The sequence below is a fragment of the Moschus berezovskii genome, chromosome 4 (assembly GCF_049115385.1).
Source record: "Moschus berezovskii isolate FMDL1 chromosome 4, NW_MosBer_1.0, whole genome shotgun sequence".
NCBI classification, from domain to species: domain Eukaryota; kingdom Metazoa; phylum Chordata; class Mammalia; order Artiodactyla; family Moschidae; genus Moschus; species Moschus berezovskii.
The window spans coordinates 121,714,750-121,740,204 of record NC_142463.1 but is presented as its reverse complement, the minus strand read 5'-3'; the positions used below and the strand labels follow the sequence as shown (position 1 = coordinate 121,740,204).

The following is a 25,455-nucleotide window of genomic DNA, read 5'->3' as shown; positions in this document are numbered from 1 at the left end:
TTAGATGCCTACAACAGCTTCACTAGACTTTGTTCTACCCCATCCTTCTGAGCTTGAGAAATCATGCTTGGGCTGGTTGAGCAGAAGACCAGCCTGTGAAATGATCACCAAACATTTTATTTATTTTACCGTAATAGTATTTTACCATAATAGTAGGCTTTCACCTCTAATACAGCTCTAAGGAGTGGGAAGCGGAGAGCAAGACGGAAGGTGGGAGCGTGGGAAAGTTGCATCAGACAGCAGCATCAGTCTCTGCAACTAAATCAGCTGAGGGAACCCATCATGGCCCGAGTCCACCCTGCTGTGAAAAATCCGCCTGCTGATTTCCACCCTCTGCTCGTCCTTGTTCTCCACCTCCTCATCCTCCACCTCGTCCTCGCTCGACTTGCGGCACGCATTCTGGTAAAGCACGGCACACACGCCGGTCAGCCAGGCGGCCACAGTGCCCGCGGAGAAGATGCAGAAGCTGATGAGCAGCAGGAAGATGTAGTCCTGGAGATCTAGGTTCGTGATGCACATATACCGGAGTGGGTTCCCCACCTTCGTGATGGGCCATCCTGCCAGCTCTGTGGGCTCCACGCAAGTGGCATTTTGTTCATCTAAGAGCAAACACACAGCAGGCAGAGTGCTGAAACAGAACTCCTAGGACATGACTGAGCAACTTCACATCACCTCCTGAAAATAACCTTTGCTTTTTAAGGCTCTTCAAGGAATGAGAGCTCCACAGCAGGAGCTGGGAGTTTGGAAGCTTACGCAAGATGGTCATGGAGTGTTGACACTCCACAGAGCCCCATCAGTGCTTGGCTTCTCTTGCTCCCCTTCCTCATCTGATTCCCACCTTCCCTTCCACCTTGTCCCTTTCCCTTCTCCTGTGCCTGAGCCCAGCCAAGGTCACTAAGGCCACCCAAGGTCATCACACCCAACTTAGGAGGGACAGGATTCTCTGGAAATGCCTACTGTGTGTTCTCTATACCCTCAACCTGGAAAAATCAGGGATGAGCTCAGGGGAAAGAGACAGCCAATATGGGAAGCATTTCCGCTTTTGTGAGGCTGTTGGTATCACTCATGATCTACATGAGTCTCAGTGCTTTTTAGCTGCTGACTCAGCTGCCTGGCTCCTTCTCTGAGCACCTCCCCACACCAAGCATTGTGGACTTCAGTATATAATAGAAGGCAAAGTGGGTCATGGAACCAGACAGACTAGAATTCAAATCCACTGTCACTAATTATGGAAACTTCAGCAGGATGTCTGATACTGTCTTTGAATCCCATTGCCTCATCCTATAAAGAATAACTGTATCCATGAAATTAAAAGATGCTTGCTCCTTGGAAGAAAAGTTATGAACAACCTAGACAGCACATTGAAAAGCAGAAACATTACTTTGCCTACAAAGGTCCATCTAGTCAAGCTATGGTTTTTCCAGTAGTCATGTATGGATGTGAGAGTTGGACTATAAAGAAAGCTGAGTGCTGAAGAATTGATGCTTTTGCGCTATGGTGTTGGAGAAGACTCTTGAAGATTCCCTTGGACTGCAAGGAGATCCAACCAGTCAATCCTAAAGGAAACCAGTCCTGAATATTCATTGGAGGGACTGATGCTGAATCTGAAACTCCAATACTTTGGCCACCTGATGTGAAGAGCTTATGCATTGGAAAAGACCCTGATGCTAGGAAAGATTGTGGCAGGAGGAGAAGGGGACGACAGAGGTTGGATGGCATCACCAACTCAATGGACATGGGTTTGAGTAAGCTCCAGGAGTTGGTGATGGACAGGGAAGGCTGGCGTGCTGTAGTCCATGGACACGACTGAGCGACTGAACTGAACTGATAAAGAAAAACGTCTATTCTCAGGGTAATAAAGAGGCTTTAATTGGCACAGGTGAGCAGATAAGCCATTGCACACAGCAGTGCACACAGTACGCTGTACACAAGAGTTGCACAGACTGCTCAGAGCTCTGCTGTCAGCCCTCCATTTTTCTAGCTCCATGTACTCTGCCATGCTGATGCTGAGGTGCCTGTGTGCAGTGTCCAGGTGAAAATAACCAGCAAGCATTAGATAAATGAGTTTCCATTCAGGGCTGAGATTAGGGCTTAAGACAATTATGATCAGAATCATAGTAGCAGCTGGTATTTACCAAGTTCTGCCTCCATGCGCAGTGATATGCAAATGCCATCTCATTCAATTCTTACAAGAATGTTGACACACATTCAGCCTTGTTTTGCACATCAGGAAACTGAGATTCAGAAAAGTTTCCTAACCTGACAGTTCTGGATAAACTGCAGGATCTCAGCAGGGGACAGGAGACAGAAAACAAGGACTGAGCCATCTGAGCTTGTTTTGCACAAGTGGGAGTCACAGAAAGAGACTAATGTGGGGAGAAGCTTCCCCTCCAACAGGGAGGGAACTCCAGGCTATGCAGTGGTAGTAGTGAAAGCCGCTCAGCTGTGTCCGACTCTCTGGGACCCCGTGGACTACACAGTCCATGGAATTCTCCAGGCCAGAATACTGGAGTGGGTAGCCTTTCCCTTCTCCAGGGGATCTTCCCAACCCAGGGATCGAACCCAGGTTTCCCGCATTGCAGGCAGATTCTTCACCAGCTGAGCCACAAGGGAAGCCCAGGCTATGTAAAGGCACTGATTTCCTTGGTGACCAAGGAAATGAGGGAAATGTTTGGATTGGAGCTAGAAGCAGGAGAAATAGGGAAAGGAATACAAAGGTGAGTTTACTGTGAGGCAGCTGGCTCTGGGTGACTGGAATGAGCTGTCCAGGCTGACCATTAAATCCTCTCCAAGCTGAACACTGTTGCCTGCACGCTGGCTCCTGATCAGCACACCTACAGTGAACTTGGTTACTTTCAGGAATATGGCCTGATGTTTGTAATGCTACTGACGACTCGCTCTTGGTCGAGGTTTAGTCACAGGAGGAGGAAGCCAGTGTGGGGCTGCCACATCGACTGTTTGCAAAGATTCCAGAGGAAAGGAGAGGAAGAAGCCCCTCTCTAGAATGAGCGTGAGACAGAGGCCCTGTGGGTGACTCAGGCCTCCTGGAGAGGAAAGGGGCCTTGGGCTTCCATCTGAGGGTGCTGTAAAGGGTCAGGAACGCAATTATGTCTCAAGACCTCTCTCTGGGCAGCCTGATTCAAGGCCCTCTGGGGCTTTTACAGGAGGCCCAAGCGGAGGCTGGTGAGGTGAGGGAAGACTCCTGCAATCTGCAGGAATTCCAGCAAGACAGGGCTTAGATCGCCTGCCCAAGCTGCCAGACACACCACGTGGGAAGATACGAAGAAAGATGTATGTGAGAAAGGAGAGCATGGGGCCCTGAGGGTCTGCACTGTGCCCAGTGCTGGGGCAGAGGGGTTTATCTCAGTCCATTTTTAAAAGATTAGGCTTTCAAATCAGGGCTTGGGCGGCAGATATGAGACTAAACATTAAATGCATTATTTCCCCATTTTGGAGCATTACCTTGAAAGGAGCAATTAGGCAGTGATTTTAGTGCATTGTTAGGCTGCTTTTAAGGGAGGGATGTGGGTGGTTCTGTGGGGAGGGTTTTCCTACCGCTGCTTTCTCTCCCCCCTCTTCATTGCCTGTCACCACCAATGTGTGAGCGCTCCTCACCTCCCAGCACGTCTGTCTCCACCATTGCCAGTTCCCCAGCTCTGGACCACTGCACACACCCCTGCCCCATTCCCCTTCTGCAAGCTTGGCTCTTGCCAGTCACACTCTGGTTCAAAACCCCTGACTCCCCCGTGGGGCTCAGGATAACATCCAGACCGCCTGGTGTTCAGAACCCTCAGCATTGCCCCGTTCTACCATTCCCACCTTACTTCTCAGTTCTCCCAGTAACTCGCCCTTTATTCTAGTCAAATTAAACTCTCTTTGCTCCTTGGTTACATCTCCCCCTTACCTACAGCTAGCTTTGTTACACTGCTCTTTTTGCATCAGATATCTCTTCCTCCAGTTTTTGCATCATCAAGTCCTCCCTGTCCTTCAAGGTCTAATGTAAATGCATCTACTCCCAGGAAGCCTTCCGCAGCCACTTCATCCTCCTAGTTCAGAGGATGTGTTGCGATTGTTCCCACTCTGACCTCACTGTTGCCTTTCCTAGTATCGTTCTTACCGCACCTGTCACGTTCTATCTTACTTGCTGGTTATTTGCTAGAAAAGCAAAGCATCAAGAAAAGAAAATTTGAAAAAGCATACTTTTTTAACAGATTTTTTTTGGTGTGACCATTTTTAAGATCTTTATTGAATTTTATTGAACGGTATTGCTTCTGCTTCATGCTTTGGATTTTTGGCCACAGGGGCGTGGGATCTTAGCTCCCTGACCAGGGACCAAAACTAAAACCCCTGAAAGTGAAGTCTTAACTACTGGACCACTATGAAAGTCCTGCAAAAGCATCTTTTCTCTCCTGCAAGACAGAGTTTTAGCTCTTGAAGGCATAATCCATGTCTGATCATTATCATTCTTGTTAATAAGAGCTAATATTCCTTGAATTACTTGATTTTTAATATTTGGGGATTTTCTAGCACTGCTTTCATTATTCAGTTCTAGTTCAATTCTACTGTAGTCAGAGGCATACTCTTTCTGATTTCATTCCTTTGAAGTTGATTAAGAATTTTCTTTATGATAGAGTCAGTTTTAGTAATTTTTGCATATACACTGAAAAAATGTATTGCCTTTGTTGAATACATTGTTTTATGTCTGCCAACTAGTGTGCTTTTGTACGGATTGTCTACGTCTTTATTGACTTTTTATTACTTTATTTATTGTCTCAGTCACTGTTAGCCTATCTGTTGTCTGCTAGTTGCTGGGAAGTATGTTAAAACCAACAGTTATGCCTGTGCGCTTGTCTACTGCTCCAAATAGTTCTGTCAAGTTTTTCTTACATTATTTGAAGCAATGTTCTTAAAGACATGTATAACTGTTGCCTCTTTCTGGTAGATTTACCCCTTTCTTGTGGTTAGTGTTTGGATTGCATATCTTTCCCCATCATTTTCCTTTTAATCTCTCTATGTTCCTCTATTTAAGGCACATTTAATAAGCAGGATGCCGCTGGGCTTTGTTCTTCATTCAGTCTAGTAAACTGTATTTTAATCAGCCCATTAACATTTAATGTTAAACTGATATATTTGGATTAACTATTGTTTTCCATTTCTCTCACCTTTAAAATGATCCTGCTGCTGCTGCTGCTAAGTCGCTTCAGTCGTGTCCGACTCTGAGCGACCCCTTAGACGGCAACCCACCAGGCTCCCCCGTCCCTGGGATTCTCCAGGCAATGGAGTGGGTTGCCATTTCCTTCTCCAATGCATGAAAGTGAAAAGTGAAAGTGAAGTCGCTCAGTCGTGCCCGACTCTTAGTGAACCCATGGATTGCAGCCTACCAGGCTCCTCTGTCCATGGGATTTTCCAGGCAAGAGCACGATCCTAGCCCTCTATTATTTCATCTCTCTCTCTTTTTAAAAAAATTTTTCACTTTGATTTGGGGTATAGCCGATTAGCAACATTGTGATAGTTTCAGGTGAACAGCAAAGAGACTCAGCCAGACATACACAGGTCTGCATTCTCCCCCAAACTCCCCTCCCGTTCGGGCTGTCAGGTAACGTCAGGGTGAGCTCCGTATGCTACACGATAGGTCCGTATTGGTTCGTCTCTTCTTTAGCTCATTAATCATGCATTCTTCTCCTAGTTTAGTACGATGACTTCAGAGTTCATGGACCTGTCTGCTTATCTTGGAGTGTCTTATGTGTTCTAGGCATCATATAAGGTGCTTCACAAGATTAAACTCTATTCTTGAGCACTCCACTGGGTGTGTGTGTGTTAGTCGCTCAGTCGTGTCTGACTTTTTGCAACTTTATGGATTGTACCGTCCCAGGCTCCTCTGTCCATGAAATTCTCTGGGCAAGAATACTGGAATGGGTTGCCATTCCCTTCTCCAGGGGATCGTCCCAGTCCAGGGATCAAGCTTGGGTCTCCCACATTGCCAGCAGATTCTTTACCTTTTGAGACAGCAGGAAAGCACCCCACTAAGTAGTTTTAATTATTCCCAGGCCACAGAATGAATGAATTGTCCGTCAGTCACTCCTCCTCTGGCTCTCTTGATCTCCTTGCCTCTGAGAAAAGGCTGCCAGGCACTGTTGTGTGTGTTGTGCACTGCGCAATCCCAGGGCTTTCATTCACATCACAAACAGGCAGCTAAGCCCCATGTTGTCCCTTCCTCAGCTCCACTTCATAGGTGCAGAGCGTCTGCCCCAGTTAAAGTGCCTAGGTACAATTACAGGTATCATTAATGTTTCAATTCTCCCCGCAAATAGTTCCTAAGGAAACATAAACCACACAGTTCTTTCATTCCTCATGTGGCGCATTGCTCACAGTGGGAAACCTATCTGCCAAAATCAACGCACGAAGGGGAGAGTTTCCGAGACCCAGAACCACACCTGGTTGCAGAGGAACTGAGGGAGCCCTCCTTCAGAAAATCAGCTCGAGCCTGGTGCTTTCATGGGGAACTGCTCTTTCTCTTAATCCACAGAAGCGACCACAGTTCTGCAGTCCGCCTGGCACTCCAGATGAGCAGGCTGCTCTCAGTTCCCTGGACAGTCTTGCTCAGGAACTGCCTGGGTTATGTGGAGGAGGCCAGCCTCCACGTGACAGTCATGGAATGGGAGAGGATGCAACTTGCAGACTTCAGTTACACTGCACCTGCCCCTTGGAGAACAAATGCCAGTTTCTATCAGCCTGAGCACTTTGTGGTAAAAATTTCCACCTGGAACCTAGCGAAAGGCCCAGTTCCCCCATTTCTCCTTATTAGGCCCTAGCTTGCCTGAGTATCATTAGATGTTCAGTACTTTGTCTTTTTCTTGTCCAGCTAAATTATGTATTTATCGAGGAAGTGGATTTACTATATATACATCTGTCTGCTTCTGTCTGCTAGATTATGCACTCCATGAAGACATGGATTTGTGTTCACTATTGTGTCCCCAACATCTAGAGTACTGTTTAATACACACCAGAGCTCAAAGTATGTTTGTTGAGTGGATTAAATATTTTTTGTTATCCATGTCCCTTGGGGGCAATGTTATTGACATAAAGCTTAGTGGGAGGAAAGAGAAACTAGGGGTGATAGAAGGCCGTGGATGGGCCAGCTAACCTCTTAGCATCTTGGACTATTCTATACGAGGCCAATACCAATCCCTGCTTACCTTGTGAGAGTTTAGGGAGAATTCAGTGAGCTAAGGGATGTGAAGTTTTGGAGGAGGAAGGAAAAGTCTCCAGGACAAAATGAAGGGTAAGCCTTGAACTGTCTACTGAGAGTGGAGATGGAAATGAGGGTAAGTGCAGATGGCGAGGGGGTGAGGCTGCAAGGTGTTCAGTACTGAACAGTACTGCAGCATCATGCTGCAGGCATGATATCAAAAGGTAGTTATTGTTCCAGTCACTGCTTGAGAATTGTTTGAGAGCAGAGACCCTATTTGTTCACCCCTATATCCCTAGTGCTCGCACACAATAGAGCCTTGATAAATGTCTGTTGAATGCATACAGGAGAAAATGTGTGGATTATTGGCCTGATCTCATACAGTTTAGTTCAGTGGCTCAGTCGTGTCCGACTCTTTGTGACCCCATAGACTGCAGCATGTCAGGCTGCCCTGTCCATCACCAACTCCTGGAGCTTGCTCAAACTCATGTCCATCAACTCAAGATGCCATCCAACCATCTCATCCTCTGTCGTCCCCTTCTTTTCCTGCCTTCAACTTTTCCCAATATCAGGGCCTTTTCCAATGAATCAGTTCTTCATATCAGGCAGCCAAAGTACTGGAGCTTCAGCTTTAGCATCTGTCCTTCCAGTGAATATTCAGAACTGATTTCCCTCAGGATTGACTGGTTTGATCTCCTTGTAGTCCAAGGGATTCTCAAGAGTCTTCTTCAACACCACAATTAAAAAGCATCAATTCTTTGGCACTCAGCTTTCCTTATGGTCTAATTCTCACATCCATCCATCCATCCATACAGGAAAAACCATGTCTTTGACTATACAGACCTTTGCCTATAAAGTAATGCCTCTGCTTTTTAATACACTGTCTAGGTTTGTCATTGGAGAAGGAAATGGCAACCCACTCCAGTGTTCTTGCCTAGAGAATCCCAGGGACAGGGGAGCCTGGTGGGCTTCTGACTATGGGGTCACACAGAGTCGGACACGACTGAAGTGACTTAGCAGCAGCAGCAGCAGGTTTGACATAGCTTTTCTTCCAAGGAGCAAGCGTCTTTTAATTTCATAGCTGGAATCACCATCCCAGTGATTTTGGAGCCCAAGAAAATAAAGTCTGAAACTGTTTCCATTGTTTACCCATTTATATGCCATGAAGTGATGGGACCGGATGCCATGATCTTCGTTTTCTTCAAAGCTGAGTTTTAAGCTGGCTTTTTCACTTTCCTCTTTCACTTTCATCAGGGGGCTTTCTAGTTCCTCTTTGCTTTCTGCCATAAGGGTGGTGTCATCTGCATATCTGAGGTTATTGACATTTCTCCCTGCAATCTTGATTTCAGCTTGTACTTCATCCAGTCCAATATTTTGCCTGATGTATTCTGCATGTAAGTTAAATAAGCAAGGTGACAATATACAGCCTTGACTTACTCCTCTCCCAATTTGGAACCAGTCCATTGTTCCATGTCCAGTTCTAACTGTTGCTTCCTGACCTGCATACAGATTTCTCAGGAGGTAGGTAAGACAGTCTGGTATTCCCATCTCTTGAAGAATTTTCCAGTTTGTTGTGATCCACACAGTAAAAGGCTTTAACATAGTCAATGAAGCACAGGTAGATGTTTTTCTGGAGTTCTTTTGCTTTTTTGATGATCCAATGGATATTGGCAATTTGATCTCTGGTTCCTCTGCCTTTTCTAAATCCAGCTTGAACATCTGGAAGTTCTCAGTTCACATGCTGTTGAAGCCTAGCTTGGAGAATTTTGAGCATTACTTTGCTAGCATGTGAAACGAGTGCAATTGTGCAGTAGTTTGAGCATTCTTTGGCATTGCCTTTCTTTGGGCTTAGAATAAAAACTGACCTTTTCTAGTCCTGTGGCCACTGCTGAGTTTTCCAAATTTTCTGGCATATTGAGTGCAACACTTTAACAACATCATCTTTAAGGATTTGAAATAGCTCAGCTGAATTCTGATACAGCAGTTCTTTAAAACTCATGTTTTTGGCCTTGCTGTGCAGGACTTGTTTCTGATGGAATTTGAAGGGAACACTATTATATTCTGCCGTACTATGAGTGGGGCTTCCCTGGTGGCTCAGCAGTAAAGAATCTGTGTGCAATGCAGGAGACCTGGGTTTGATCCCTGAGTCTGGAAGATCCCCAGGAAGAGGGCATGGCAACCCATTCTAGTACTCTTGCTTGGAGAATCCATGGACAGAGAAGCCTGGAAGGTGGCAGTCCATAGGGCTGCACAGAGTTGGACATGACTGAAGTGACTAAGCAGCAGCAGCAGCAGTAGCATACTATGCACGACTGAGAGAAGACTCCCTAGCGGGGAACCTGGATTGCACCATATGGCAGCCCAGAACAGCCAAAGCCAACTGGCCATCAAGGCCCCTTCTTAGACCCTCATGCATGGTCCTCTGAGTATTTCTAGTCCTGACATTGGCTCCTACTTTTGCCTCCCTAGAGCTCCTTTCTCTCATCACCCCGATGTCTTCCCTTGATGGAAGCCAGGCTTCAGCACACTATAATCTGTGGGCCAAGTCCATCCTGTGGCATGTTTTTGTGTTGATAAATAAAGTTTTATTGGAACACAGCCATGACCATTCATCCATGCATTTTCTATGGCTGCTTTCACGTTGCAGAGTGAGTAGTCGCAACCAAGACCCACGAAGCTTGAGATATTTATTTGTCCTTTTTGTTTTGATTTTTTCATTGAAGGATGATTGCTTTACAGAATTTTGTTGTTTTCTGTCAAACATCAGCAAGAATCAGCCATAGGTGGAAAGTGTGTGCTGACGCCTGGTCTAAAGCATCCTTGACTTTGGATGACTTGGGCTTGGGCAGTACAGTTCTTATAACAGTTTTTTCCCTTGCATGAAGAGTTCATATCTTGGTAAAGTTTAAGCCTGATTCATGGACCATTGGAACAGTACAGGAACAAACCTTGAAGTCTAGCAAGTTCAGCCTGATTATTCCCATGCTTTAAAGTTGCTTAGACTACAGGACTGGTCTTGTGTATAAGCGGTTGTAGATGACCAAAGTTTACAGGTAGAAAGACCCCTTTTCTTCACAATGTTTCTCATGTGCTTCTCAGTGCCCAGAATTCTGTCAGCAGGAGCTTCACTTCACTGATAAAATAAGACTTAAATGTAAAGTCCTCTGGAAAAGAAGCCAAAACGTAAGCCCTCCCGTGGGGGCCCTGCTACTGACTCTCTGTAGCAGGTTTTGATGCAGGGAGAGGAGCCAACTGCATATCAGACCTGGGGGTGGTACCAGGCAGTTCTGGGTTTACAACCCTAGTTGGCTCTCAGTTTGGCCTAGAGCCGGACCTTGTGAATAACTACCCATCTTCTTGGAAAAATTCAGATAGTGGACAGTTATCCTCATGGATAAGAGGCAATTTAGAAAAGCTCAGTGGTGGAAGCGCAACACCATTCACCAGTCGCCCAGGCAGAGACCTGGGAGTCCTTCTTGCTGCCTCTCTCACATCCCATAACTCAAGCCATGAGCCAGTCCTGTTAGTCCGACCTTCACAGTATGCCCCGATTCTTAACTTCTCTGGACCATTACCTGGAGCCCAGCCACTGTTCCCCCTCGCCTGAAAACAGATAGTTGCTTAACTCAGGTCCCCGCTTTTCCATCTCTCCATCTAGCAGTGGGAGGCCATGCACATCATAGATCATGTCACTTCTCCACTTAAAACCCTTTCATAACTTCCTGTCATATTTGGAATAAAATCGAAAGCCTCTCCATGACCTCCGGGTCCTTTATGATCTGGCCTTTGATGTTTAACCTCATCTCCTACCTTGGCTTCACTCTTCTTCAGCCATACTCACCTTCTACTACATCGAACTTATTCCACCCTAGGGTCTTGGCACTTGCTCTTCCCTTTGTTTAGAAAGCCTACACCAGTCTGTGTCATATTTCCTTTGCCGATCCCCTCACTTTATTCAGTTTTCTGCACTTCTTAATTTATCCTTTGATATGTTGGCATTCCCCAACTCTTCTGTCCTTACCCTCTGATCCTCTCATTCTAAACATCCTTTGTTTGGTTTTCATGATCACCAGTGAGCTGATGATTTCCAAACATATATTTTATTCTCTATTCTGAATTTGAGGTCAAAACATCCAAAAGCCTCCTGTCTCACAAAGAGCTCCCACTCAACACGTTCAAGACAGGACTTGGCTTCTCCCCAAGCCCCTTTACTAATTTCTTTTCTCAGTGAAGCCCCCACAGTTGTCCAAGCCAAAGCCTTGGGAATTACACTTGATTTTTCCTTTCCTTTATTTTCCACATCTCATTGGCTTTTTTATTCACTCAAATATTTTTTGAGAACTTTCTCTGTGTCTGAAGATTCAGACCTGCTCTTTGATCTTGTTGACCTTCCTGTCCATCAGGGAATACAAGTGTTAAAGAACATAAACCTGTTACTTAGATTTGTGCCCAGAGTCACAAAGGGAGTACAGGGGACTCTGAAGGTCTAGTTCAGTCCCGGGTCCCGTTGTGTCTGCTTCTGAACAGTCTCTTCTGGCCTATCTCTACCTCTTCCTTCATGCCTCTGCTGCAGACTGCCATCCTTTCTTGTCTGAATGCCCGCAGAGCCTCCTAGCTCTGTATTCATCCTGCCTGCCTTCCAAACCTCCTCAGGATACATTGCCTGTTCCCCAGAAAATCATTCAAAGGCCCTAGATGGCCACGCCCCCGTTTCTCTTTTCTAGCCCCGTCTACACTTTGCTGCATTTCTTTCAGGTTGGGGAATTCTTCATCTCTAGAGATGAAGAAACTGAGGTTGGCTGCTTTGGTGGCCTTGCACTGCCTCCTTTCAGGGGCCTGAATGGTGTTGGGTGACCAGAGGGGCCGTGCATAGAGGTCTGGCTTTTCTGAGTTTGAGGGGGCTTTAGATCACCCACTCTTAGGGGTTCCAACTGGGCTGAGTTAGAGAGTGTATGAGAATCACACAAGGTCCTTCCCAAGCTGAACAGGCTTGCCACCTCCACCCCTTCTCAAATTTTCTGGATCGTTTAGGGATCACTGACCCAGTTGCAGCCCTCTCAGCTGCTTCATTGCCCTCGGGAGGCTGCTTCTCCGGCTCTCAGCAGAAGGGAGCCACAAGGCCAGGGTAAGGTGGGAGAGACGTGATAGCAGAGCAGTTGACAGCCTTGGCAATGTCTGCTGCCCAGCTGTTTCCGTTTTTGGCGTCTGGTCTTTACTGCAATCTCCCTGATGGAGGAGATGGGTTAGCATTAATAGTGGAAGGGTGTGAAGACCTGAATTCATTCTGGAAATCTAAGTTTTGGCACAGTTGTAGATGACTTTGTACTTGGTGGGTTGAAATGGGCCCATTATCCTATTACAGCAGCCTGGAATACAGGTTAAAATAGCCTCAGAATGAAACTAAGATGTTCTCTGTTCAAAATGCCCTTTAAGTGACTTAGACACGAAGCAGTGCATGACCCAGCCCATCTGCTTCCTGCAGATGTCCCCAAGTGGCTTTATCCCCCTGCCTTGGTGGCACTCCTGCCTAGACTCCTCTTTTTGACTTGTGGACCCCACCATTGGACTAAGCAGGACTGTCTAAGGACTATAATTAAGGGCTGGCACAGACAGACCTTCTGTCCTGAAACTACCCCCATGTCTGTGCCAGCAGCCTGTCTCTTTCTGTATTCTCTCTCGTTCTGTTTGTTCCCTGTCACATTGCAAATGCCCCTTGAGGGAGACATATCAAAACGTTATGAGCCACCAACATCTCACCCAGTGTGTTAGTCGCGCAGTCGTGTCTGACTCTTTATGACCCCATGGACTGTAGCCCCCAGGCTCCTCCGTCCATGGGATTTTCCAGCCAAGAATACTGCAGTGGGTTGCCATTTCCTTCTTCAGGGGATCTTCCCAACCCAGGGATCGAACCTGGGTCTTCTGCATTGCAGGCAGACTCTTTACCATCTGAGCTATCAGGGAAGCCCCCAGCATCTCAGTGTAAATCAATTTATTCACTATTTGAAGCAGCCACTGTAGAGCTAGAACCCAGGTCATTGTCATGGGGCTTCTCATAGACCCTGCTCCACCACTCACTGGGTCATCATCTCTGGACATGGAGCCTGGGCTTCTTGTGCTCATTGGAGTTTGAGAACTGCTGGTTGAGCAGGCCAAGCGTGGGAGGAAAATTCAAGGCACTGAGTCCCTGGAGGATGGAGGCATTGTTCTAGCCAGTAGAGGGTGTTTAAGACAGGAGGTGGGAGAATGCAGAAGTTACAGGTTGCATTTCCTAATTGTGTGACCACAGTACTCATCTCTAGGAACACCTGCACCTCAACACTAACCCATTGTGTACTTGCCCATTTGGGATCCTGTCTGCTGACCACTGCTCTCCATCTAAGTGCATCTTATCTTTCTATTTAGGTCCAACTAGAGGGAGTCTTCGGAGAAGGCAATGGCAGCCACTCCAGTACTATTGCCTAGAAAACCCCATGGATGGAGGAGCCTGGTTGGCTGTAGTCCGTGGGGTTGCTAAGGGTCGGACACGACTGAGCGACTTCACTTTCACTTTTCACTTTCACACATTGGAGAAGGAAATGGCAACCGACTCCAGTGTTCTTGCCTGGAGAATCCCAGGGACAGGGGAGCCTGGTGGGCTTCCATCTATGGGGTCGCACAGAGTCAGACACGACTGAAGTGACTTAGCAGCAGCAGCAGCAGCAGAGGGAGTCTTATAGAGTGTCTACTCCTGTTTCCTTATTTCAGAGACAAGTGAGACTCAGAGAGAAAATGGCTTGCCATCCAAATCATACATTGACATGATTGAGATCAGAATTCCTGGCTTTCAACTGAATTTTACCTCTCTTGTATCCCTAGATTTATCTTATTAAAAACAGGATATATGACTTCTTTCCCTGTGATAAAGCACCCCAACATCAAAAAACAAAGTTAAGCAAATAATGAACATACAATAAATGTTTCAGAGTTGAATGGACTGTGATGTACCTGATAGTAAGGAAATATCATGGCATGGGGGAAACATATAACTTGGATGTTAGAAGATTTCCATCCTGGGCTGGGCTTTATAGCCACTTACCTGAGAGGAGGCTAAATTCTAAAGTTCCAGCTTAAGCATCTTATATTAAAGGCTTCCCTGACCAGTCATAAATATGGCTATTTAAATGAATTGAAATGACATAAAATTAAAAATTTGGTTCTCAGTTCCACTAACCTTATTTTAAGAGTTAAATCACCACATGTGGCTAGTGGATACTGTGTTGGACAGCACAGATTTAGACCATTTCTACTGCTGCAGAAGCTTTTGTTGGACAGTGCTAGACCATACTTTGAGGGTGTGGAGGCACGGTGGGGGGATGTAGGAAACCAGACTTATTCTGTCCAGGAGCTTAGAGCTGCATGAGTTTTTGAGAGCATCTTCAGAGGCATTCAACTCTGTCTTGCTGGGGAGCTCTATCCTGGGAAGAGCTCAATTTCCATGCTCACCTTCAAATAGCATTAATGACTGGAAAATTACAGTTCTGGCCAGGAAGTAGTCTTCTTATTTGCTGACTTGAGCCAAAAAGAAAATGGAATATGTGAATCTGTTTTAACTCTGTATTGATCAGATCATTCGGGGAACAAGCACACTTCAACTCACTTCTGTTTCTGCTATGATTTTTGTCTTTGGAAAGTGAATACACGAACTCTTTGAGAACTGGACAGTTTCCAGTGTATCTGGTGAGTCTATCATTGAGGGTTTCCTTTAATGAAGAGTTTGATAACAGCACCAAATCTCTGGTCAGTAAGGGAAAGTTTCCGGAGAAGGCAATGGCACCCCACTCCAGTATTCTTGCCTGGAAAATCCCATGGGCAGAGGAGCGTGGTAGGCTGCAGTCCGTGGGGTCGCTAAGGGTCGGACACGACTGAGCGACTTCACTTTCACTTTTCACTTTCACACATTGGAGAAGGAAATGGCAACCCACTCCAGTGTTCTTGCCTGGAGAATCCCAGGGACGGGGGCGCCTGGTGGGCTGCCGTCTAAGTGGGACATGACTGAAGCAACTTAGCAGCAGCAGCAAGGGAAAGTTTCACTGTTCCTATTAGCTGTAGCCTTGTGATGAAGTAAGGTGAATAAAACATTCAGCCTCCTCTACAGTTCCTCTGAGGGGGGCAAGCTGCAAGTATGACATAGGGGAAGAACACATTATTACCCTCATGTCTTTTGTTTTAAGACCACTCCATGTCTTTTCTGGATCTTGGCTTCCTTCAAGGTTCCCCATTGTTTCAGAGTTAATCTTAGTTAATTGTATTTCCTAAGAAATTACTCTTTCCTCTGATATGAAAGTTGATAAAAGCTTGTTGTTGTTCAGTCACCCAGTTGTGTCCGACTCTTTGCAACCACATGAACTGCAACATGCCAGGCCTCCCTGTCCTTCACCATCTCCTGGAGTTTGCCCAAGTTCATGTTTATTGCATCTGCGATGCCATCCAGCCATGTCATCTTCTGATGCCCTCTTTTCCTTCTGCCCTTGATCTTTATCAGCATCAAGGACTTTTCCAATGAGTTGTCTATTCACATCAGATGACCAAAATACTGGAGCTTCATCTTCAGCATCAGTCCTTCCAGTGAATGTTCAGGGTTGATCTCCCTTAAGATTGATTGGTTTGATCTCCTTGCTGTCCAAGGGACTTTCAGGAGTCTTCTCCAGCACCACAGTTCAAAGGCATCAAGGAGTACTTGTATTATTCTGCCCAGGAATGTATGTATCTTTCACAATCCTCTTCAAGATTGGGGCACTTTGGGAGACCCAGAAGGATACATCTCTAATGGCTAATGGTAGCCTGATGGTAGGCAGTGGATGGGGAGAGCCTCGGACAAAAGTTCTATTCAGTACTCTTCAGATGACAAAATTATACCACAAAGGTGACTTCTTTCTCCCAAGGCCATGTCCACCCCTTGGAGGTTGGAACTGACCTTCTTGACTTCGTCCCTTGAAAGATACCTGCATGTCCATACCTGTTCCTGGAAGTGGGCTTGTCTTTAAGGAAGAACTTCAGTTCTAGATGCAGGTGACTCAGGAAGAATCCCCTACTGATGCTGGTCCAGCCCCGAGTCTCATGGTCCAGTTGAGACCATGCCTTTATTTGAGATTCTGGTTTTTTTTTTTCCCAGGGTCTGAATTCCCCTATTCATAATTCATCCAATATCTAACTCCCTCCAGGAGTCCCTCCATCCCATTTTCTCAGGGATGAGTGTCCTGAGACCTGCTGCCCACCTTCTCATAGCCTATTTATATCCCCACATGCATCTGTACAGGCATGTCTCCTGGACAAGGCACACTGTCATCCAATACCACTGAGCCTTCCTGAAGTCCAGTGCTTGCCCCACTGCCCATCTGACTGATAATTTGGTACTCTGTCTGTTCCTTGCGCCTTTCCTACCTCTGCCTACCATTCATTTATTGAATGTTTATGGTGCTAATAGAAGTTCATAAATGTTCTCATTTCATCCTTATACCATCCCTGGACGGTTGGGTCTATTATTAGACTTGTCTGAAAGATGAGGAAATTGAAGTGCAGAGAGGTTAAATGAATTGTCTGGTCTCTTACAGATACTAAGTGGCAGGGCTAGGATTATGATCCAAGTCTGTTTGGCTCCAGAACCTGAGCTCTTAACACTGGGCTTTCCTGCCTGCATGGTGGCTGTCCTTCACCACCCGCAGCTGAGACTTTCCCAAGTGCTTGTTCTACCCCAAAAGGCACATGCTTGCCTTCTTTGTCCTGCTCTGTCCAGTGAGTTTAGTTCTGGTGTCCCATTGGACCATGGGACACATATGTGCTGGTGACTTATATTCAGATGAGTCTCTGTACATAGTCCCAGGCTTCTTGGCTAGTTATCTCCATTGGCACTTGTTTGGGACATAATAAATATTTAAATGAATGAAAGGATGAACTGAGTGATGGCATGGAAGCTCCTTGCTTCACGGCCATGCTGTTCAAACGGTCTGCATACTATAATTCTGCTGTCATACTGACCTCAATACTGCAGTGCAGGCAAAATCTCCAATGGTAAGGTTTGGTATTCTCCCTGGGTCTAAAATGAAACCCATCTCTAAGTTGGATTCTCCTTTATAAACAACCAGATTATTCAGCTTATTTCATAGAAATTTTTCCTATATCCTGAAATTTGGGCTCATGGGGAAGAGATGTGACACCATTCAAGAACATGTCAAAACATTTTGATAGCAAACGTGGTGAAATAGGTGGGCTAAAAGTTGAGAGTTCAGCTAGAGTGTTTGTAAATAGCAAAGACACTTTCACCTAACGGAGACGTGAATCATCATACGAGAGTCACAGAAGATGACTTCCATGATGTTGAGGGCTGGCTGGAGGACAAGTGGAGCGTTCCGTGAATTCTACTGTGTGTGCTTTCAACTCTGTGTGTGTGTGTTTGTTCAAGTGCTGGTGTGTATCTGTGCATTTGTGTGTGTGTGTGTCATGCATGTGTAATATGTGCTTGAGAGTGTGAGTATGTGTGTATGTATGTTTGTGCAGATAGAGCTTTGTGTTTGCATATGTGCGTGTGTATGTGTCTGCACGTGTGCGTGTGTGTGTGTGTGTTCGTGTGTGCGCACGGGAAGGGAGAAGCAGACTGAATAAGGGGCAGAGGAGAGCAGACACTGAGGTTAGGCTGACTCTCTTAGGGTCTGGGTGGAGTGGGCCGACACCTCGGGTTGGAAGGGACGGGCAGGCGTATTATAATGAATCTATGATGGCTCGGGCTTCTTATCACGCGAACGTGATCTCGTGTGAGCTCCAAATGTAGACAAGACATAAAGGTGAAATTTAGGTGCTGTGGCCCTATGCTTATGACATGACTTATATTTATAACTGAAGTGACTTATTGGATCATAGTTATATAACTTGAGGACTTAAGAGATAGCAGTCATATAGAAAAAGACCCGAATTTGAAATCAGGGAGTTCAAACCACTTTCCTGCCATTTAGTAGCTCTGTGACTTTGGGTGAACCAATCTATCTTCTCAACCATAGGATATGGTCAAAAATATCTATTCTAGCCTCTTCCATAGTCTTAGGGCACAAAATTTAAGAGCTGGTATGAAACTCAAAGTAAAGAAAATGAAACCGCATATGTGAAAAACCTCAGTAGCTGCAAAACCCGATACAAAGCTGAATTGTTCTGTGCTTGCCCTGGGGCTCACTGATACGTTTAAGAGATAATAATAGTGGATTGGGGCAGTGGGACTATATTTCTGCATGAAGTGATCTGACCAAACAGCAGAGGGAGATGAGCAGATTTGAAGTTTGCCTGTGTGTGTGTATGTGTTGGGTGGGGGACTTCCACTGGATAGTGGATGAAAGATTTGTCTACCTCAAAAGACAGACTCTTCATTCATGAGACGCTTATGAGCTTAACAAGATAGACACCAGCTTCTGATGGTTTTGAAAACATGTAGTGAAACAGATTCAGTTTATAATCCTGTTCAATCCTGGATTGAACTGAGTCAAAGAGTCCAAAGTAGTTAGTCTGAAAATTCTGAGAAGATACAACTTTAAAAGCTAAAATTCTGATTAAGGGAGATTACCTGGGAGGAGAAGTGAAAGGCTTAGGGGCTGGGAAAGAAGCCAAGTTCCTTCACACTTTTCAGCAGGGGGTCCTCCTGGCAAATTGGCAATTTCTGCTCAAGAACAATGTGTATGAATGGTGGGGAGGGAGCAAGAGAAGACGATGCTGGTCCACAGGCTAGTTACAAGAACATTGACAGGGAGAATCCCATCTGGGAACCACATTTAATGTATGAGAAGGATTAATATTGACCTTCTTTTGAGAGCTTTCTAGAAACCACCACAGCACCAGTCTTGAGAAAAGCAGAAGACATCATCTCTGGAGAGGCAAGGCAAGCGACCCAAGAAACTACTCCTGTGTTCTTTTATGATTAGTACTGTTAAGAAAATGGTCTGACAAAGTTTATTCCTTTTGATTTATTCTAACTTAAGTTGGCTTAGATGGTAAAGGGTCTGCCTGCAATGCAGGAAACCTGGGATCAGGAGGATCCCCTGGAGAAGGAAATGGAATCCACCCCAGCATTCTTGCCTGGAGAATCCCATGGACGGAGGAGCCTGGTGGGCTACACCCCATGGGGTTGCAGAGTTGGACATGATTGAGTGACACACACAATTCGAGTTGAAGTACCTGGCAGCAGGGCCAGGTGCCTCAGGCACCAAATTTAAGGAGATACTTTCTCTTGGTGCCACCTTCAATTTTGCATCCTGGGAGCCCCAGTTTTGCATCACTTGCCCCATCATAGTATAGCCCTTGCCTGGAAGACATTTAATGACATACCCACTTAGAAAGCCAGGAGGGCACATTTTTACTTGCTGTCATCACCCAGTTCCTTCTCCCCCAGTGCCCCTTAAAGCCTGGCATTTTGGTCAAGAATCTTTCTAGAATATTGTCACTTGGACTTAAGGGTGGAAACTTCAGCAGAACATTTGTGAAGCTGGTGTATGAAATTATTTTCAAAAACACACGCCCAGGGAAGGCAGAGAAGACATGGTTCTGACAGAGTTTAACTACATCAGTGGCTCCAAGCTTTCTGTGAGGGGCTCATTATTTCACACTTACCCAAAGCTCTGGCTTCCCTGGGTGAACGCGATATTGGTGGTGTGGGGGAATTTGAGAATGGGAGAGTAAAGTCACCACAAAGAAGGGACGAGGCACCAGAGTGCCCCAGGGACCACGGCAGAGCGGGGGACAGTGGACAGAGTGGCAGCGACTGGCTTGGAGCCCTACCAGCTAAGACTCGAGAGTCTGCCGTGAGTTCGGAGTCTCTCTGATGACGCAGTGGGCATTGGTGGCCCATTCTGCACTCATCATGCTGCTCTCTCCTTCCTTTATGTTAGCATCTGAAGACAGAGGAGACATCAAAGCCTTCCCTTCTCCTTCCTCTCTCATCCATGTCTAGGGGGCTCAACTGTCCCTCCTCCGTCTCTATTGAACTTTCCTTTCTATGTTTCATACCATTGGCTTTTCTCCTGGTTAGGAATGACTGAATTTACTTTTAGATCCTGGAAAAAATCAGTCCCTGAATTAAAAAGATTAAAATAATTTACCAAGGGAATTCAGTGTCCTTGTATTACTTTGTCACTTTGCAGTTATAGCACATTATCATTTCCACTCATATCATTTCATATTGAAAGGACAACTCTGTATTTTGAAAATATTATTGTCCCCACTTTATGGATCAAGAAACTGAGGCTCAGAGAAATCGAGACTTCCCCAAGGGCAGCTGAGTAGTAAGGGCTGAGTGTGGGAGCAGAACTCAGCCCTGTGGATAACTATTCTAGAACATTTTCTATTGATCCTTATCGCCTCTCCAGTCAACCCAAGGATGGATCCTGCAGAGCAATAAGAACGCTTTTGCTCAGCTTCACCCAGATTTCTCTCCCACACTAACCACCTCTGACTTCACCTTTTCTGGAACCAGTTCCTGCTGCGCCATCACATCCTCATCCCCACGTGCAATCAAGCCCTCACCTGGGTAGTTCAGATGGGACACTATTAAGTAGATGGTGAAGTCCAGGAAAAAGCAGTTGCATTTCCAGGGGTTTCCACTCAGATACAGGGTCTGGAGTGTTATGAGGTTTTGGAAGGCAGCTTCGTCCAAGGTCTGCAAGCCGGTATTTCTGAGGTCCAGGTATCTCAAAGAGCTGGTGTTGGCAAAGGTGTACTTGTTAAGTGATAACAGATGAGGGTTGTTGGAGATATTCAGCTGCAGCAGGTTGCTGAGCATGGAGAAACTGTATGGGGAGATGAAGGTTAGGTTGTTGAAGCTGAGGTCAAGGTAGATAAGCCTGAAGACCCCGACAAAGGTATAGTCCATCACCTCCTGAATCCTGTTCTTCTGGCAGTCCAAGTAAACAAGGTCACTGAGGAGTCCGAGATTCATCGCAGGCAAGAAACGGATCTTGTTATCATTCAGGTACAGCCTCCGGGTGTTCAGGGGTATGTCAGAGGGGTATTCAGTTAACTGGATCCCTGTGCAGATCACTTCTTGGTCTTGACATTGACAATTATTTGGACACTTTGACCCCGATACCAGTACCATTCCGAAGGAAAAGAGTAACCACCCCGGCCCAGGGCCTGAAGCAAGGGACATAGTAAGTCGCGGCGACTACCCTCCTTCCACTTTCCAGCAGGCGCTATCCCTCTGATCAGAAGGCTGCGAGGGGCGGGGTGGGGCGGGGGAAGGGCGCTGGAAAGAACTGTAACACTCTAGCTTTGTGCAAAGCAATTTTCCATTACAGGAGAACTGAACAGAAGTTGAAACGCCAGGCCCGGTGCCCCACCACCCGGCGTGGTGGCTCTGCTGGTTGCTCACTCCCAGACTGCTGCTGGAAGCCTGCCTGCTTGCCTGCGTTTGCAAGTGAAGGGGAGCCAGGGGAGAGCCACATGACCATGAGGTTGCCAGTTGACACCTTTGTGATGTCAGCAGCTTCCGGAGACTGCCTGGCGGAGGGAGGGAGAGTCCTGACTCTTCTGGGTTGTGTGGGGGTGTTTTGTGTAACTTGGTAAGCTGGCTGTCCTTGCGGGAGTGGGGGCCTGAAGCATGGGAGTAGGGGGGGAGCTCCGTGGGTTCACTGTGTGTGTGTATCAGCTCCCCAAGGAGGTGCAGTGGATTAGACTAGATTGGACCCCCTAATCTGCAGGCCAAAGCGGGATCACAGAAATCTTCAATGCAACTCCCTCTTTTATTGATGTGAAAAGTGACCTGTTTGAGGTCAGTTCTCACCATGGGTCTCTTCCCTGGGTATCGAGTTTGGCTAGGTGCCATTTTTGGGGGTGTTGTCAGAAAATGGGAAGGGGCAGGAAGCAGGGGGGCTCCTTTGAAATGAGGCAAGGGAAGTTCCCTGATAAGGTGGTACTCTTATGGTTATATTCCCAGTTTGCATACAACTCTCTCTGCATTTGGAATATATATGTGTACTAGTATTAAAAGCTTTTTGAGCAAGTATAAATAATCCCCCTGAAAGAAAACCCAAATGTATAAAAAAAATTATGAATGCAATGATATGAACTTTTCTTACCATTTATATTTATATTCTAAAATAGGGTGTCACTAATGCTCTAGTATGAGTTTATATCCATTAGTTACTTGAGGGGTGATGGTAGGGGCTCTTTAAAAGGGAGGGATGGAGAGTCTGAAGCTTAAGAGTTAGGGTGTATCATCCACTTTACAGAAGAAGGCACATTGGGAAGAAACAAAGAAAGCATCTCAGGAATTAGAATTTTTATTTTGGAGAAGAAGGAATCTCATTCTTTAAAACATTCGTATATAACACAGCTTGAATATTAATAAAGCAATGAAATCTATATTTAGCTTAGAACAGTGCCTGGCACCTGGCATGTAATAAATATTTATTGAATGAATGATGCGTGAATGTCTCTGATGGTCTGCTTCCTTTTCTTGTTTCTCTGCCAAGAGAGAAATTAATAAACTCAAGTGGATCTGTGGCTGGCTAGCTAATGTTTGATTATTTACTTACTCAGCATTTCCGGGGTGACTGGCCATGAATTAAGATGATGACTTTGGTGTGTTTACCGAATTGAAAGTGACCTTATTTAAGCAGAATTTCAAACACTTAAAATAATGACCCAGATGATAATTGTACTAATTGAGGCAGGAGTTTATTGATAGAAGCATCACCCTCTCCTTATAATTAAAATAAATTCTTGGCTAGATTTTATGTGATTGCCTAGGAGAGGAATTTGGTACATGAAGTCTATGGAGAAGAATTAATTTCCAAAGTGGTTGTTTCTTTTGGGGGCTGGGCAAAGGTGTAGCTTTATGGTGGTGTGTGGTGGGGATGCTTTCTTCAGCTGGGGCTGTGTGTGTCTTTTAATGGGAGATGATCGCTGAGTGGCGTACCAAGGCTCATTGAGTGGAGTGTTTTTATTGATCTCACCTATTCTTTCTTTCTTTTTTTAAAAAATCTTCTCAATGCTTTTATTTTTTATTTTAAAACTTTTTATTGGAGTAAAGTTGATTTACAATTTTGTGTTAGCTTCTGCTGTGCTGCAAAGTGAATTAGTTATACATATATCCACCATTTTTAGATTCTTTTCCTCTATATGTCATTACAACGTACTGAGCAGAGTTCCCTGTGCCATATAGTAGGTCCTTATTATCTATTTTACAGATAGTAGTGTGTATATGTCAATCTCAGTTTCCCAAGCTACCATAAGATCCAGCAATTCCACTCCTGGGTATATATCCAGAGAAAACTATAATTCAAAAAACATGCAGCCCAATGTTCATTGCAGCACTATTTACCATAGCCAGTTCATGGAAGCAACTTGAGTGTCCATCGACAAGGGAGTGGATAAAGAAGAAGTGGTACATAAATACAGCAGAATATTACTCAGGATTGAAAAAGAATGGAATAATGCCATTTGCAGCAACATGAATGGATCCAAAGGTTGATATACTGAGGGAAGTCCACCTCTTCTTCAATGACTTTCTCTTTCTGAGACTCCTTTTCCTCAGGGAACCAGTGTCTCCAGGTTGCCCTATTGAATTTCAACCCCCTCATGTAGATTAACTTTCTCAAGACAGTAGCCTCTGGCTCAGGCTTACCTGTTTGGCCATATGATTCAAGTGCTGTCTCTTAGAAAAGCCTTAGATGAATAAAACAGTTTATTGACCAACACACAGCAGCTGTGTCTCTCTTTGGGATATTGCCATTTTAACAAAGTTTTCTGAGTGTTTAACCTCAAGGAATAGTCTTTTGGCTTGAGCTAGTTGTGTATTTTTTGGTCCTGAAGTCTAAATATCCACAGGCTAGTTTCAGCATTGCCAGGTTAGGCCAGATCCCTAAAATGTTTTGCTTTGAGACTGAGTAAATAAGTGTTAAACAGAGGATGCCCGAATGAGACAAAGGAGCAGAGAATGTAGTCTTTCCAAGACTACCTGATCTCAGAAACTTAAAGATTCCTTTTTCAAGGAACATCTTGTTAAACCACTTTCTCAGGGATCCTGCTTCTAGAGGTTCTGGACAAGGCTGTTTGCCCTGGGTAGAACTGTTTAAAGTCTCTGAGGCTTTATTTTTCTCATCTATATATTCAGAAAGGTGGACAAGATAATTTCCATATTCCCTTAGGACTTCCGAACTCCTTCATAATGGAAAGGTTTCAGGCACCACTCAGTGAACCAGTAGGGAAGAATTTCATGGCCAAGATAAAAGACTTCCTATTCCTTCTAATCACACCATGTAGTCCGACCTGTCAGGAGGCTGCAAAGACAGAACTTGCTCTTCCCAGTGAGCTACTCAAGCAGCCACAGCTGTAGCTAAGTTGTCTTTTGTATGAACAGCTATTTTGTGAGTCCCTCTGCCCCAGGTGGCCGGCGTGGCCATCCCTCTGGTGGCGCAGGTGGAATATCGGGTGGCCACCCTGAGAAGCCCTGGTATCAGCACAGTCTCCCTCACTGCAACTGGTCTTGGTCAGGCTCCTATTTTTAGCTGTATCTGTTACAGACACTGACCTCCCAGCTTAACGACTGTGTGCAGGTGCCCACGTGCCTCCAAACAGCTCTCTCGTGATCCAGAAGGCCCCTGGAATTATAAAAGGAAAGAACAGGGTGACATAGAGAAAAGTGGACTCAACCGAGGCACTTGGATTTCTCTCACTGGGAAGCAGTATGACTTTGTGACTCCCAGGACCTTGATCTCCTTTCTGTGAGATAAGACAGGATTGCTTCTTAAGGGCCCTTCCAAATTTGAAATTCTGTAAAGACCGAGTCTGTGCAGGGAAAGGACAGATGCTTAAAAGTTTTAAGACCCAAGCATTAGGGACAGAGATTAAAGCCACCACCCAGTGCTTGCCACAGTGTAAGAAAGTCTGTACATGTTAGCCAGTAAATATTCCACCTGGAGGCATGGGTACAAGTACTAAACTTTGACATACATTAATTTTCTCAGGAGAAAATTAGCAGAAAATAATACATATGTCATTAAGTTAACACTGCTCATGTGTTCAGTTTTGTACTTGCATGGGGTTAGGATCTAGGGGCACAAGTTAGTATTTTGCCCTGCTTCCTGGGCAGGAAATTTAGTGAGCTGAGGTCTAAAGAATGTCAGAATTTCAAGGACATTTCTATAGGAGCTGCTGATGGTATTCAATTCACTCCAGACTTAGGACATCATCTGAGCCCTTTTCAGCAAGGTCATCTCAATGGGTATGAGGCTTGGGGCAAGTCATATGGAAAG

General features: G+C 45.5%; 1 protein-coding gene across 1 annotated transcript; it reads right to left on the bottom strand.

Annotated features, from left to right (window-relative positions):
* Positions 1-258: 258 nt before the first annotated feature.
* LRRC52 (leucine rich repeat containing 52) lies at positions 259-21,365 on the bottom strand. Its single transcript, XM_055403402.2, has 2 exons — positions 20,726-21,365; positions 259-599 (listed from the first exon to the last, which is right to left on the bottom strand). The coding sequence occupies exons 1-2, from the start codon at positions 21,345-21,347 to the stop codon at positions 259-261; spliced, it is 963 nt and encodes a 320-aa protein (XP_055259377.1). The 5' UTR covers positions 21,348-21,365.
* Positions 21,366-25,455: the final 4,090 nt, after the last annotated feature.

What these genes read in the sequence shown, in the direction of transcription:
- LRRC52 (XM_055403402.2), bottom strand. Translation starts at nt 21,347, where the DNA reads ATGTCCCTTGCTTCAGGCCCTGGGCCGGGGTGGTTACTCTTTTCCTTC. An exon ending in GTCCCATCTGAACTACCCAG is followed by an intron (nt 600 to 20,725) that starts GTGAGGGCTTGA and finishes GTTTGCTCTTAG; the next exon opens with ATGAACAAAATGCCACTTGC.